Genomic DNA, 13767 nt, shown 5'->3' on the forward strand with positions numbered 1-13767 from the left:
GTTATAATCACTATTTTAGAATTATACAATTCAAAAATGTTAAACAGATTAATTTTTTATCATGTTCTTAATATCTTTCGAATAATGAATGCCCTATAATTAACTATTTGATTAAATATTATGTAAAATAACTTTTAATTTTCTTTGCATGTGTTATTTATGTTTAAATTAAACAGTGTGATTGGCTTTATATTGGTCATCAGGTACCCTACTCTCTAAGATATCAGCCATCAAAAAAGATTCTCTGAATCTTAAACATGTTTACTGTTTGAATGTAAATATTCTTGTTTTCATCTCGCATGAGGGGTTCACAGTGTTTTCAGAGATCTTGTCTTGGTTCATATGGTTGATCAAGAGAAACAGAAGCACTTCACTGTTGTGTTTGTGATCTGGTGTCATTTAGCTCACGTCCCACGCTTGGTGTCAAACTTTACAGCACTGATCCTGGACCAGCCTCTGTAGACCTAACACAGCCATCTGAAAAAAGCATGAAGCTGACTTCAGATCAGCAGCTGATGTGATCACAGACGCAGATAACTGAGCCTCTTCCTGAGGAAGAAAGAGCGCTAACTGTGTGGCACGAAGGCCTCCTCCAACCGGATGTTTGCACCGCTCAGTCAAACACCTGCATTGGGACGCAGACGATATGTTAAGCACATGAAGATGTTTACTTGGCCTGCTGTGGTTGAGAGATCTGCTCAAGTGAAACCACGTGGGTTGCATGTGGCTCTCTTCCAGAGGTTGCACTTTGAAATATTCTGAGAAAGGAGAGCACTAGAGTCTAAAATACCAGATTAGACCAAAATCTGCATGCTAGTCCCAGGTGTTTGTTTGATGTTGGTATTGATGGTTTACCCGAACAGCCATACTTTTTCAATTAAATTAAATTAAATTAAATTAAATTAAATTAAAATCTATTTGTATGGTGCTTTTCACAATAGACATCGAATGCATGAGTCCACATTACAATTTAGAGTAATCTGTTATCAGAGGTAATTGTCTAAGTTATGTATTTCAGAAATGTACATATACAAAATCACAGTTAGCTAAAATTAAACAATGTAATAATTTAAGGCAGAAACAATGAGCTCATTGAAGTAATGAATACTTGTTTGTTAACAACTGATTATGACATTTAGAAAAATGGAGCATTGGTGCATGTTGATTCAGAGTTGCATCTTCTGAGGTCTTCGCATGAGTTGGCGTCTGTTCACTGTTCACCTGCAAACGTGACTGATGAAGCAGCTTGACCTGCATAGTCACTGTGTTGAAGATAGATCTTGCAAATAGCACCACTGGTCTTTTCATCAGGGCAGCAGGCATGTTTAGTTTTAGGGTTTTTGTTAGAACATATCATGGGCAAGGGAGGCAGTGCTTCCTCAAAACAATTGGATAAGAAAATAATCCACTGTTCAAAAACAACACAACACAAAACAAATATTTTGAAACGTTATATTTAAAGGTGTACATATCACTGAATGAACTTTACAGTTATTGAACTGAAGTAAATCAACACTAGGCATGTGACGGTATACAATTTTCATATTACAATTGCTGAAGCTTTTATCATGTTATTGAATTAAGTTACAAAAAGAGTTGTCCTCCTAACAAGTTTAATAACTTTTTTTCAATAATACTTTATTGCACAGTGTCCCTGTTACATATGTTGCATGTAGTTACTATAGTAATAACAGTGAATGATGCATAAATACATGCAACTAACCCTAAACCAAACCCTTATCCTAGCCTTAACCCTATAATAAGTATGTTAATTAATATTACTAAGTGCTGTATAATTACACTCTAACAAGGACATCTTAAAATAGTTAAATGTTTTTTTCTTATAACAAAAGCTCTCATTTAAATGCAAGAAAACAATACACAAAAAACTAATAATGTTTAAGCAAATGTTTAAAAAAGATTCAAGTTCAAAAGAACTATAAAGATGTCACCATTATGTTCTCTTAGTTTCTGTTTTCATGGACATTTGTTTTTAATTTGTCATGTGTCATTTGCAGATTCCCGCCACTCATCTGTCTCCTTGGTTACCGTCATTATTATGTGTCAGCTGTGTTTGATTAATTATCCTCGTCTGTGTTTAGTACTTAAGTTGTTCCTTCTCCTGCACTCCTTGTCCGGTCACAGTTGATATTTGTATGAATTCATTCTTTGCGCTAACCTGTGTGGACTGTCATAATTATGGTCATCCTCTCCAACAGAGCTCAGCCAGTCCTCCAGCCCAATCTCTACTGTACGTTTGCAGCCCTGCGGCATCTCTGGGGATGCCCTACCAGGATGTGGTCATGCAACCACCAGCAACGCCTGTCCAAGAGGCTTTCAGTCTAGGATCCCTCCACTCCATCTCAGCCCGTCGACCTATCGGCTCCGTATTGGCTCCTCCCACCTTCGGCTCCAACAGAGACTCTCACCGTGGTGGCTCCTCCGGGTTCCCTCATCCCACCGGCTCCCCCTTGGTCAGTTGTCGCATCACTTCCGCTACTTACTTATGGGCCCTCCGCTGCGCTCCATCCTTCCACCCCTTAGGCTGCAGCAGGTTCCTCCTTCCCATCGGCATCGCCTCTGTCCTCAGTCACACCGTCATCAACCCAGCCCTCAGGTACTCTGGCTCCACCTTCGACGCTCGTCGCTGGAGACCCAGGCGATGTCGCTCAGCTCCATTGACCCTCGGTCTGCGCCATCAGATCCACTGGCTCTGTCTCCGTCGGTCATCGCCCGGATGTCGACAGCCAAGCAAGCATCATCTTGGCTCCTCCCTCCCTCATCTCCGCCATGGGCTGTCGACATTGGAGAGCTCTGGGTCTGTGCCATCAGGAACTCTCCATCGTTGCTGCTGGGGTCTCATCGTCCTGGCATCACCAGCCCTTCGCCACATACTGCCATCATCCCTCCTCGTCTGCCTCTCACCATCCCTTCACCATCACCTCGTCCTCCTCCAAAGCCCCCTGGCCCTCCCACTGTTGTTCTTTCACAGCGCGAGTTTGGAGATGTGATGTCACCATTAAATATACAAGCCCGATCTCTCCGCTGTCATCTAAATCTTTTAGGAGGTTGGACTGGTATGCCTGCATGATGCCCATCGAATGCAGGCATGCACCAGCCCGACCCCCCATCATATATGCCTTGCCCACTGTGATGGCCGCACTAGCAGCCACACATGGAAACAATAACTTACGGTGGTAACTCTTTCATTTGTTTTGAGCACATTACATACTATACAAAATAAATAACTGGACACACACTTTAGGTTTAAAAACCGTTTTATTAGTTATTTGACTTAGTTTTCTTTTTGGGTGCACACATTTAGTTAACTTTGTCAATTTAGCTAATTTCAGGTTCATTAAGTTCATTAAGTTGTGTTCCGTGAAATTAATACCTTTCTCTTTGAGTTACCAGTTCTTGGGGAGTTGCTGATGGGGTCTCTGGCTGGCTGACAGGCAAAATGACTTTCAACTGACTCTCAGCTGTTTAAATAGGGGAGTGGATAATTGGACTGAGCCATGTTTTCCCATATCATGGGGGTGGCAGAGTATTCCCTTTTTGAGATGTGTTCTTTTCTTTGTTAGTTATATTTTCTTGTTATGATTATTGAATTGATTTATCTTTGGTTCATATCAGGTAGCGTTGGTTTAACATGTGTTGTAGTTAATGTGGTTTGTTTATATATTATGTGTTTTGTTTACCCCCCTTTGTGTCAGAATGGCCTGATCAGCCACTATATAAGTTTTCTCCATGTCTTAGTCTAGTAGGTCTGTTGGTTTGTCCAGGTTTTGGGTTGTTCAGCCTATGTTAAGGTTATGTTACCTGAGTTAAGGTCTGTTTAGTTGACCTCTTTTATGGGCCCAGAATTTTCTGTTATTCTATAAATTAGTTTTTTTTTTGTTTTTTGTAAATAAAAACTTATTTTTTTGGAAACCTATTTTCTGAATCCTCATGCCTGCCAGCTTGGTCTCTCACACCCACCAACACAGAGATTTGGTGGGCAGCGTCAGAGTTTTGAGGGATGACGCAGCGTCGGGTGAAAGATATATGCTAGTGTCTCTTCAACCCGCGGCATCACCCCATAGTCATTCTCTTTTGAGCCCAGGATGGAGGAATAATTATGTCCAGTTAGGCTCAATAATCTTGACGAGAACGGCCTTTTCCACGATCGCGATACCTGTGTGTGGAGATCGGGAAAGAAAGGCAGACTCCTACGTGAAGGCTGTGACCAAGACTGCAGGAAGCGCTCATCAAGTTTACTTTTCTTCTGCACCTCCTGCTTTTCTGATGGCAATTCAATGTTTAATTTGGCCACTGCTCTGGTCACAACCTCCAGCAGCTCCTCAAAATCAGTAGAATGAGGTGGCGAGTCCTCTAATTCTCCTACCTCAATGCTTAGAACATCTAACTCCTTAGAGCTAGATATTTCTAACATCAGGTTCTTATCCCGGGAAGAAGAATCCGCAGAGTGGGCTTCCGACATCTGAATGGGAACAACAGAGCTGGCTGCTGGCGTCTCAAACTCTTCAGCCAGCTCCATTTGCAATCCCCATGATTGTAAATGCTGCACCGCCTTTGCGGAGCGTTCTGAGCGGCATCAGCTCACAATTCACACAGGCAGCACCATCAAGCACTGCCCGTGCATTCTCCTGCTCCGAGGCACATAACACAAGCGAGTGTGTGTCCCCATCCGTGATGTATCTAGGACAGGGAGACACACACTGCTTGTATTGCCTCTCACTCGCCATTTCTTTTTTTTCACTTCCTTTGAAATATATAAGTGAATGCTTTGTAACGTAGGACAAACAACACCAAGTAAGACTGACAAGAACAACACAGAATGCTTGCTGAAGAGCAAAAGCGAACACTGTTATGTGCCGGCTCCCCTTTGTAGCTTCCGTGAACAACGTCACATGTAACATCATGGTGCAACACGTTACACACGTTTCAGACGCTATTACGTTGGAGGCTTTCCCCAAAGTGTCATCTTCAACACAACATGAGTTACCTCGAAAGGGAACTGAAATCATTTGGAGAAGGGAAATGGAACTGTAATGCGGTCAAGACCTGCCTGGAACTACTTTAGCCATGCTTTTCATTGAAAATAATCAGATTCAAGCATTCATCAGCCCCATAGTATAAGAATTAATAATGGAGGCTTCAGCGTATCTGTTTAGCTATCAATGGCAGCTTTGAAACCGAGGTGGAAGAAAGTAGTTCCACATAGCTACAGCATCTCTCTTGCTTCCTCTATTCTCATTTAGTTTTAACTGACCCCCTAAATCATACTGTGAATTTGGCGGGGAGTAATTGAGAATGGAAAAAATTAAGGAATGAAGGAAAAGTCATGTGAAAGGAGGCAGTGCCTCCATTATGCTCTGACTGGCCTATAACTCATGCAATACATCCTGCCTCTCGTTTTCATGCGCATTCCACATCTACCAATCAGTCTGTCAATCAATAAATAAATATTGGTATTAATAAGAAGACTACTTAAAAAGTATCACCGTTTTGTCAAAATCAAACTCGCAATGTCTTGAAAACATGATCAAGGTCTATTTTAGTGAGCAATCAGTTTGTTGTCTGTGACCATCATGACACCTGCAGTATTTACTGAGCTTTGGGTGATGATCTGAAAATAAGTTTACTATTAAAAATGCAAAACTGAAAAAAATATTTTTTTTGATTGTGTAAGTAATCTTTACATAACTTGAAAAATATATCACCATTAGGTGTAACTGTAACATGAATTTGCAAAATATTAAAACAAAAATCGTCTTGGTTACGTATGTAACCCTCGTTCCCTGAAGGAGGGAACGGGAAACATTATGTTGACGTGACGCCGTAATTGGGATCACTTCAGGTAGCCCTATCATCTTCGAGTGTCTACAGAACGAGCCAATGAATGTTGGTGTGCGTGAATCGCGTCATGCGCCCTGCCCCGCAGCGTGGCGATCGCACGCACCTTTGTTTTTCGCTGAGGAGCCGAGATCGTGATGGCCGTTACAGCGATGGTCAGCAACGGTGGTGACGGGACATAACGTCTCCCATTCCCTCCTTCAGGGAACGAGGGTTACATACGTAACTGAGACATTCCCTATCAGTCGCTCACGTTCGACGTTACAATGTATTTGGGATCCCTATGGAAAACGCCATGGTTGCTGCCACATCCAGCACCCTACGTCCACATCCAGGACTCTCAGACCCCCACTGACTGGGGCGGAAGGCCTGCATATAGGGAGTTCAAACTGCTTTTCTGTTATAACCCACACAGCGGAACTCTTGGATAACACTGGGAAAGTGTGCCTTTCCAGGGGAGAGGGACGCTGCGGAACCTACATTCCTGCCCGAAGGGAGGTATCATGTGGAGAATTCATATATGGACTGGCCAGTTAGGGGCAGTACAACATATGGAATGTCACTGGGGTGTCTCCAGCCTGAGAAGGGGGAGACTACACCAGGCAGTGATGGCAGAGCGGACTGTTAGGTGTCGCCCAGCCTCGGCTCTACATATATCTTTCATCAAGGCGCCGTGTGCCAGCGCCCAGGACAAAGCGACACTCCTAGTGGAGTGGGCTCTCAACCCGAGCAGGCAAGGCATGCTTCGGACCTTGTAAGCCAAGGCGATGGCATCCAGTGGGCCATCCTCTGCTTGGAGACAGCCTTTCCCTTCTGCTGGCCTGAGGTCCTGAGGCTTCGTGTTCTGTCCACGTATAGGCGCAGATTGTGAACGAGACAGAGAAAATGATATTTTGGGGATATTTTGGGAATATTTAATTTAATTTTATCAATCAATAAATTTCACTAGAAACAAACCTTGTTGTATTATTTTAATTTAATACTGTGAAGCTGCTTTGATACAATCTGTATTGTGAAAAGTGCTATACAAATATACTTGAAAAAAAGCCAGGGCTGGGTCTGCCACCTCCGAAGGCAGCGCTTGCAGGAAGGGAGTGGTAGGAACCTTGGGCACGTATCCGGGCCGAGGTCTCAGGATCACGTGAGAGTAAGCCGGGCCGAATTCTAAACACGAAAATGCATGCAGGTCCAATGCAACCAGGAGTACAGTCTTACAGGACAGAATCTTTAACTCTGCTTATTGCAAAGGCTCAAAGGGTGGTCTCTGAAGTGCCGAAAGGAACAGAGACAAATCCAAAGAGGGTATCGAGAGTGGGCGAGGCGGATTTAGTCTCCTCATTCCCCTCGGGAACCTGACGATCAGTTCGTGCTCAACTGCATCGTAATGTGCGGCGATAGCGGCAACATACACTTTAAGGGTGGAGGGAGACAGCCTTCACTCCAACCCATCTTGCAGGTAGGAAAGCACAGCTCTGATCGAGCAAGTTCGGGGGTTCTCCTGGTGAGAAGAACACCATTCAACAAACAGGTTCCACTTCAACACATAGAGAATGACATCCTGAAAAGGAAGCAGTGTCACGGCCAATGTTGCTCTTTTAGTAGAAAACAAAAAAATAGAAATAAAAATCTCTTTCAGTGCTGAGACACCCAGGGATAGCCAAGGTGTAACACACACTCAAATTCAGAATGCAATTCTGTGAAAACAGCAGTTTGTAAACTGTAAAGCTCACGACCACCACTGATCGCGCCATCACGCCAACACTGGAACAGAGTTCTTCTGGTTTCCAACTTTGCAGAGTCTCTATGCAGCACTCGAGAAGACAAGTGAAACCACTCGGCTCCGAAGTGAAAGACAAAGGTGCGTGCTCTCGCTTCGTATTTATACCCGCGCTGTGGGGCGGGGGGCGGGGGGCGGGGCGTGTGACGCGATTCATGTACGCCAACGTTCATTGGCTCGTTCTGTAGACACTCAAAGATGATAGGGCTCCCTGAAGTGATCCCAATTACGTCGTCACGTCGACGTAACGTCTAACGTGAGCAACTGAAAGGGAACTGAATACTTTGCCTCCTAATTTTAGAACACCATTGGAACGTACTTATCAATTGGCTTTTATAGCTTAAAGAAATGTGAAACACGTTCAAAACAAACAGTTTCAAATATGAACCTGTGGGTTAAACCAATAAGAATATTTTCAGACTGTTGGTACATCTATAAGTATACGAGAAAAACTATCATGTCATATTTACTGACTGCAGGTGATGAAAGATTCCCGACTGATTTATTGCCTTTTAATAATTGTTTGCACTGATAAGACAAGACAATGATATGCAGACACACTGTGCATTCTCACCGGTGTCTCTGGTGCGTCATGATGATGGCTTGACGGTTCAGTGGCAGTGCGATCGCGTCTCTCCCTGCGAGGTGCCACTTACGCTTGCCTTTTGAAGTGCTTGCCTTTCTTTAACAGGTGTCATAAAAGGAAATAAAATCCTGTATGCTGCTTCAAAGGCTTGAGTGTCATTAGGGCTAATAGGAATTTAACAGGTGGAGACTACAAGACTACAAGAAGACCGTTTTGTTTAGGCATCACTGAGCTTTGTGACCATATCTGAGTTTGGTATGTGTTGTTGCCCTTGTTGTGCTTTATCTTTCTGTTGTCATGTGTAGTCTAAATCCCTTTGAGCACTACTTGGACAATTTAGTTGAAATTACTTTTAGTCAACTTATGACATAAATTGCTTAAAGGGATATTTCACCGCTGGAAAGATGAATGTGTATTTAAATTGGGTCATTTATGTAGTAGAAATGTGAAATTATTTTAGAGGTTGGTGCCTTCTAGACTGAGATTTTTGGCTCATGTGGATGAAAGACAACAACTCCCAGAATGCACTTGCTTCGCTGCCCTGCTACACTCCCAAACCACGCCTACCGGTTACAGAGGGCAGTATCGGAAGAAATGATACAACTAGGCTACTAGTTGACTCGAAACTGATAAGACGCTGTTTTATCATAAGATCCACCCCCTATGGGCAGGTTGAAAACATGCGGAACTAGCTCCTACTACTGTCTGTAGTCTCTAGCCTCTGGCCAAAAAAGCCTCAGATGACACAAAATGATGATTTTTGCATCATCTGAAGTTTTTTTCTAGACACACAATACATAAATCTCTCATCTCAGGGGGACATGAGTGGAGGGAAGCACGGTCATTCGAAAATACTACCGGGTTTCTATTGATACAAAGCTTAATGCTAATCGGTGAAGTATCCCTTTAAGACATTCATCGGTTTGGTCTTGATATCCAGGAACTCCAAAAAAAACGAGTCTCCAAGGATCAATACGCCCTCATATCTCATACATATCTTGCCTAAAAGCTTTCTGCATGTTTATAAGAAAAACCACCAGCTTTCAAATAAACAGTAAAAATAGACCACCCTGGCTGATGCAATTCATAGAAAGCTACGGCATATCCATCTGTGCAGAATGTGTGCATTTAGGCTCATGGCTCCCGGTGGACTCCACTGGGTGCTGGGTTTTGTCCTGCAGTCTCCCAGATGCCCAGACTGACTTTACGAGCCACATGGACGGCCATTTTGTAACATACTGGTAATGGTCAGTGCTCACAAACAAGTCAAGTCAAGTCAAGTCAAGTATATTTGTATAGCGCTTTTCACAATGCAGATTGTATCAAAGCAGCTTCACAGTATTAAATTAAAATAATACAACAAGGTTTGTTTCTAGTGGAATTTATTGATTGATAAAATAAAATGAAATATCCCCAAAATATCCCCAACTGAACAAGCCAAAGGCAACAGTGGCAAGGAACCGAAAAACTCCATCAAGTGACCTAATGGTGTCCTAAAACTCCATCAGGTGACCAAATGGAGAAAAAAATAAAAACCTTGGGAGAACCCAGGCTCAGTCGGGGGCCAGTTCTCCTCTGGCATTTATGAACTAGAGGCCGGATTGTAGTTTGAACTGTAAGATTAAAAATATTATATGAATGCCTGGCCGAAAAGATGCGTCTTTAATCTAGTTTTAAACTGGGAGAGCGAGTCAGCGAACAGTATCAGGAAGGCTATTCCAGAGTTTTGGAGCTAAATGTGAAAATGATCTCCCTCCTTTGGTTGATCTGGATATCCTAGGTATGACCAAAAGCCTCGAATTTATTGATCTTAAAGAGCGCGATGGATTATAGGGCGTTAGAAGATCCAAGTCAAGTCACCTTTATTTATATAGTGCTTTTTACAATACCGATTGTAAAAGCACTGAAGTGCCAACTAGTCTCTCCCTATGGAGGATCCCTTTACCACCCTACAGATAAAGCGTTGTCGGGAAAATTTGTTTCGCGTACCTACCCCGAAGTGACAAAATAAAATAAAATTCTGTATCAAAATTTATAAGGAATGACCAGTACTTTGTTTAGGCTTGGTCTGTAGGGAATTCCAAACCTGCGCACATATATTGAAACGCACATACCCATCTACCCAGCGAGTCAATCAAAACTAACTTTAGCTGGAAAATAACTTTATTAAAGAACCGCTATAAAGCCAAAACAATCTCTATTACCTTAAATTATACGTTTATCTCTGTAAAGCTGCTTTGAAACAATCTACATTGTTAAAAGCGCTATATAAATGAGGATGACTTGACAGATTGTATCAAAGCAGTTTCACAGTGATAACATGAAAATAATACAACAAAGTTTGGTAACACTTTACAATACGGGTGCACTAATAAGCATTAATTCATGCTTAACTAATGCACAGACTGTGGCATATAACAATTAGTTAATAGTCATGTGCCTCAACAAGTAAAGTCATAACATGATACATTTGCAAATCATTAGTTAATGATTAATTAAAGCAGACAACTGGAAGTTGAAGTACACTGCTTTGACCAACTGTGGTAATTAACGCAATAATTTACACTTTTAGTTAATAAAATAAGTTATTAAGGAATTAATACATTGACACATTTAATTAATAACAATTCATATATTACTTAATCTATTAATCATTTAGAATCTTTATTAGTTGCTGATGCATTAATCATTAATTAATGGTTTAGTTCTTCATGAGTAATACATTAACACATGATTATCTGTGCATTAGTTAAGCATTAATTAATGCAGATTAGTGCACCCGTACTGTTAAGTGTTACCCAAAGTTTGTTTCTAGAAGAAAATTGCATCATCGTCCACCTTAAGTAAGGCAGATCAATAATATTGTTGAATATTAAATGTCCCCAACTAAGCAAGCCAAAAGCCAAGACAACAGTAGCATGGAACCAAGACTTCATCAGGTGACAGAATGGAGAAAAAAAACCTTGGGAGAAACCAGGCTCAGTCGGGGGCCAGTTCTCCTCTGGCCAACGAGTGAACAGTGTATGATTAGGATTCAGGCAGCATTACAGGTCAGAAGTCAGATTGGATCAGAACATTCAGAATATTTATCAAACACTGTGACTCATACACCACTGTCTCTGTGTGAATTAGAATATATTTCAGTGTATGTGAATCAAGTGCTAGTTTTAAACACTTTCGGATAGATGCATGGATATACAGATCTTTGGCAATAATTCCAATTTTTAACAATACCATTTATATCTGTCCTAGAGATGCAGTGGCAATTATTGAAATAAATTAAGCCATGACATTTATTTGCTGAAAACTCCAGAGTATGTTGTGCTTTGGATGCTGGTCCAAGGCAAAGCTTTCAATGGTTCTCTTACGAGAGGTCTCTTGTACTGCGTAATATCTTACGCTCGGGGAAAATCTCTTTTCCGTGAGATATTGAAGGCAAAAATTATCCTTAATTTTGTAATAATGCAAAACGCGTTGCGGCAGCATGCAGACATAGGCGAGACAGCTCGCGCGCCCATTGGCTGCCCTGCGGCAACTGCAGCAGCCTATCGAGAGAGGCCCCTCATGACGTCAGGTCCAATGAGGGCGCTTCGCGCCCACTACGTCACGTCCCGCCGAAACGGGTGTGGCTTAGGCTTATAAATATAGCTCGATAGGCTGATCAAATCTGATTTTTCATCTCTTCAGCGAAGCTCACGCATCGCTGGATCCCGAGAGGAAGAAGCCGCGCCGTCTGAGAAAGCCTTCTGTGGGATGAGCCTTCGCATCTGAAGCCGCTGGCCGAAAACTCGCCGCCTTCAGTCGCCGTTCCTGCTACGCTATCCGGCGTGTATATCCTTTTTCCTCTGCTAAGTGTGTGTTCGCCGCTGCGACTCACACTCTTTGACCTACAAGAGCCGAGCGTCTTTTTAAAGATGTCTCTCACCTTCTGTGCCTCGTGTCGAGCCCCACTCAGCAACGGGGACCGCCATGTCATCTGAGCTTCCTGCCTGGGTGAGGATCACGCAGCTCTCGCGCTCGCTGACGGCAGCTGCCCTCACTGCGAGCTGATGCCCATGGTGACTCTGAGGACTCGCCTGGCATCTTTCGCCGAGACTGCACCTCCGCCCGCTGCGATGCCGCGCTGTAAAGCGCCGTGCTCAGCGGGTCCCGGAACCTCCTCCAACCAGCAAAAGCTCGCCGGTTCGCCCGCCAGCTTTGCCTGCTTCGCCCGAGTCTCTCACTGTCGGACAGCGGCCGCAGTCTGCCGCCGCTTCCGTCATTGATGACGATGAAGAAGCCGCGTCTATGTGGATGGATGTTTCCTGCTACAGGGCTAGCTTTCTTTACGTTACAAGAAAGCTACCCCGCCCCGTTCGCGTGCGTCACTCACCGGCAAAAGGAGGAAAGAGAGTTTTTTAGTCCCTCCGAGGCCAGACCAACCTCCATTTCTCACACATTTCTCAGTCCCCTCCTAAGTTCCGGCGACTGGAAATATCAATATTGCAGTAAACGAGCCTGTTATAATACGTGCACGCCTGCAATCAAACGCCGTCACAAGACAAGATGACGCTATCTGGCTATCCGCTACCATTCTCTATGGCGCTCTCGCTCTGCTGGCCACCGTCCCCCTCCGCGTGAGTGTAGTAAAATGCCCACGCCCAGTGCTCATTCCTACACACAAGCACAGCCCGGCACATTCCAGGGCTCGCACACATAAAATCGACTCATATCGATTGTGCATTAAATGTAGTGAATGTGCCCACGACCCAGTGCCCACAAACACTGCACACTGCATGTCTCACGGTTTCTGTAAAACGAAACCAACGGACATACAGTCAGCTCATGCAGACGGTGTTTTCAGTGTAGTAAATGTGCCCGCTGTCCCGCGCCCACATTCACTCACAGACATGACAAGCCCCACGGGGTTCACCCCGCTCGCTCTCCCTCAGCAAGCCGCCATAGGAGAGTCGAGCGCGGGCAGGCTGCCCGTTGTGATCAGCGCGCCCCCCGCCTCGAGCACCGCAAGCGCGGCATCTCTGTTACAGCATACCGAAGCTCTCCGGTCACCACCATGTCGCGACCAGAGCCCAGATCTCATTCAACCCCTAGCTATTCATGCAAATGCGTGGGCAAAGCTCCCCGGGGTATCAGAATGGGTGCTGAACGTTATAAAACAGGCTAGTCGCTACAGTTCGCTCGACGTCCCCGCCTTTACGCGGCGCGAATCGAAACTATGGTGAAAATGGAAGTAGCACGTCTTTTTCGAGCCGAAATAGCGAAACTGTTGAGCAAAGGGGCATAGAGCCTTTATCTCAAGCTCAGAGCGAAGGGGCTCTGTACAGCAGATATTTTCTGGTACAGAAAAAGATCTAAGACAGCTGAACAAAGTGCTTTCGAAACGCCGGTTCAAAATGCTCACAACCAGGAAAATCCTCTCGCAAATTCGCCAAGGGGACTGGTTTATGTCAATAGATCTGAAGGACGCGTATTTCCAAATACAAATAGCGTCACGTCACAGGCGGTTTTTGAGATTCGCCTTCGAGGGCCAGGCATATCAATACAC

At 43.9% G+C, this 13767-nt stretch overlaps 1 protein-coding gene across 4 annotated transcripts in view; it reads left to right on the forward strand.

Moving 5' to 3' along the window:
• Positions 1-13767, forward strand: part of LOC307172116 (uncharacterized protein) — a 150669-nt gene that overhangs the window by 98907 nt on the left and 37995 nt on the right. For 2 of the 4 annotated variants that reach the window (XM_079894181.1, XM_079894182.1), the window contains one exon: positions 2220-3936. The exons of the other annotated variants lie outside the window; for them this stretch is intronic. In XM_079894181.1, coding sequence (XP_079750307.1) covers positions 2220-3011 — 792 coding nt within the window. In that variant the 3' untranslated portion in view covers positions 3012-3936. Of the gene's footprint in view, positions 1-2219; positions 3937-13767 lie in introns of those variants that run through there. 4 annotated transcript variants of the gene reach the window in all.

Source organism: Squalius cephalus (genome assembly GCF_949319135.1).
Source record: "Squalius cephalus genome assembly, chromosome: 15".
NCBI lineage: Eukaryota > Metazoa > Chordata > Actinopteri > Cypriniformes > Leuciscidae > Squalius > Squalius cephalus.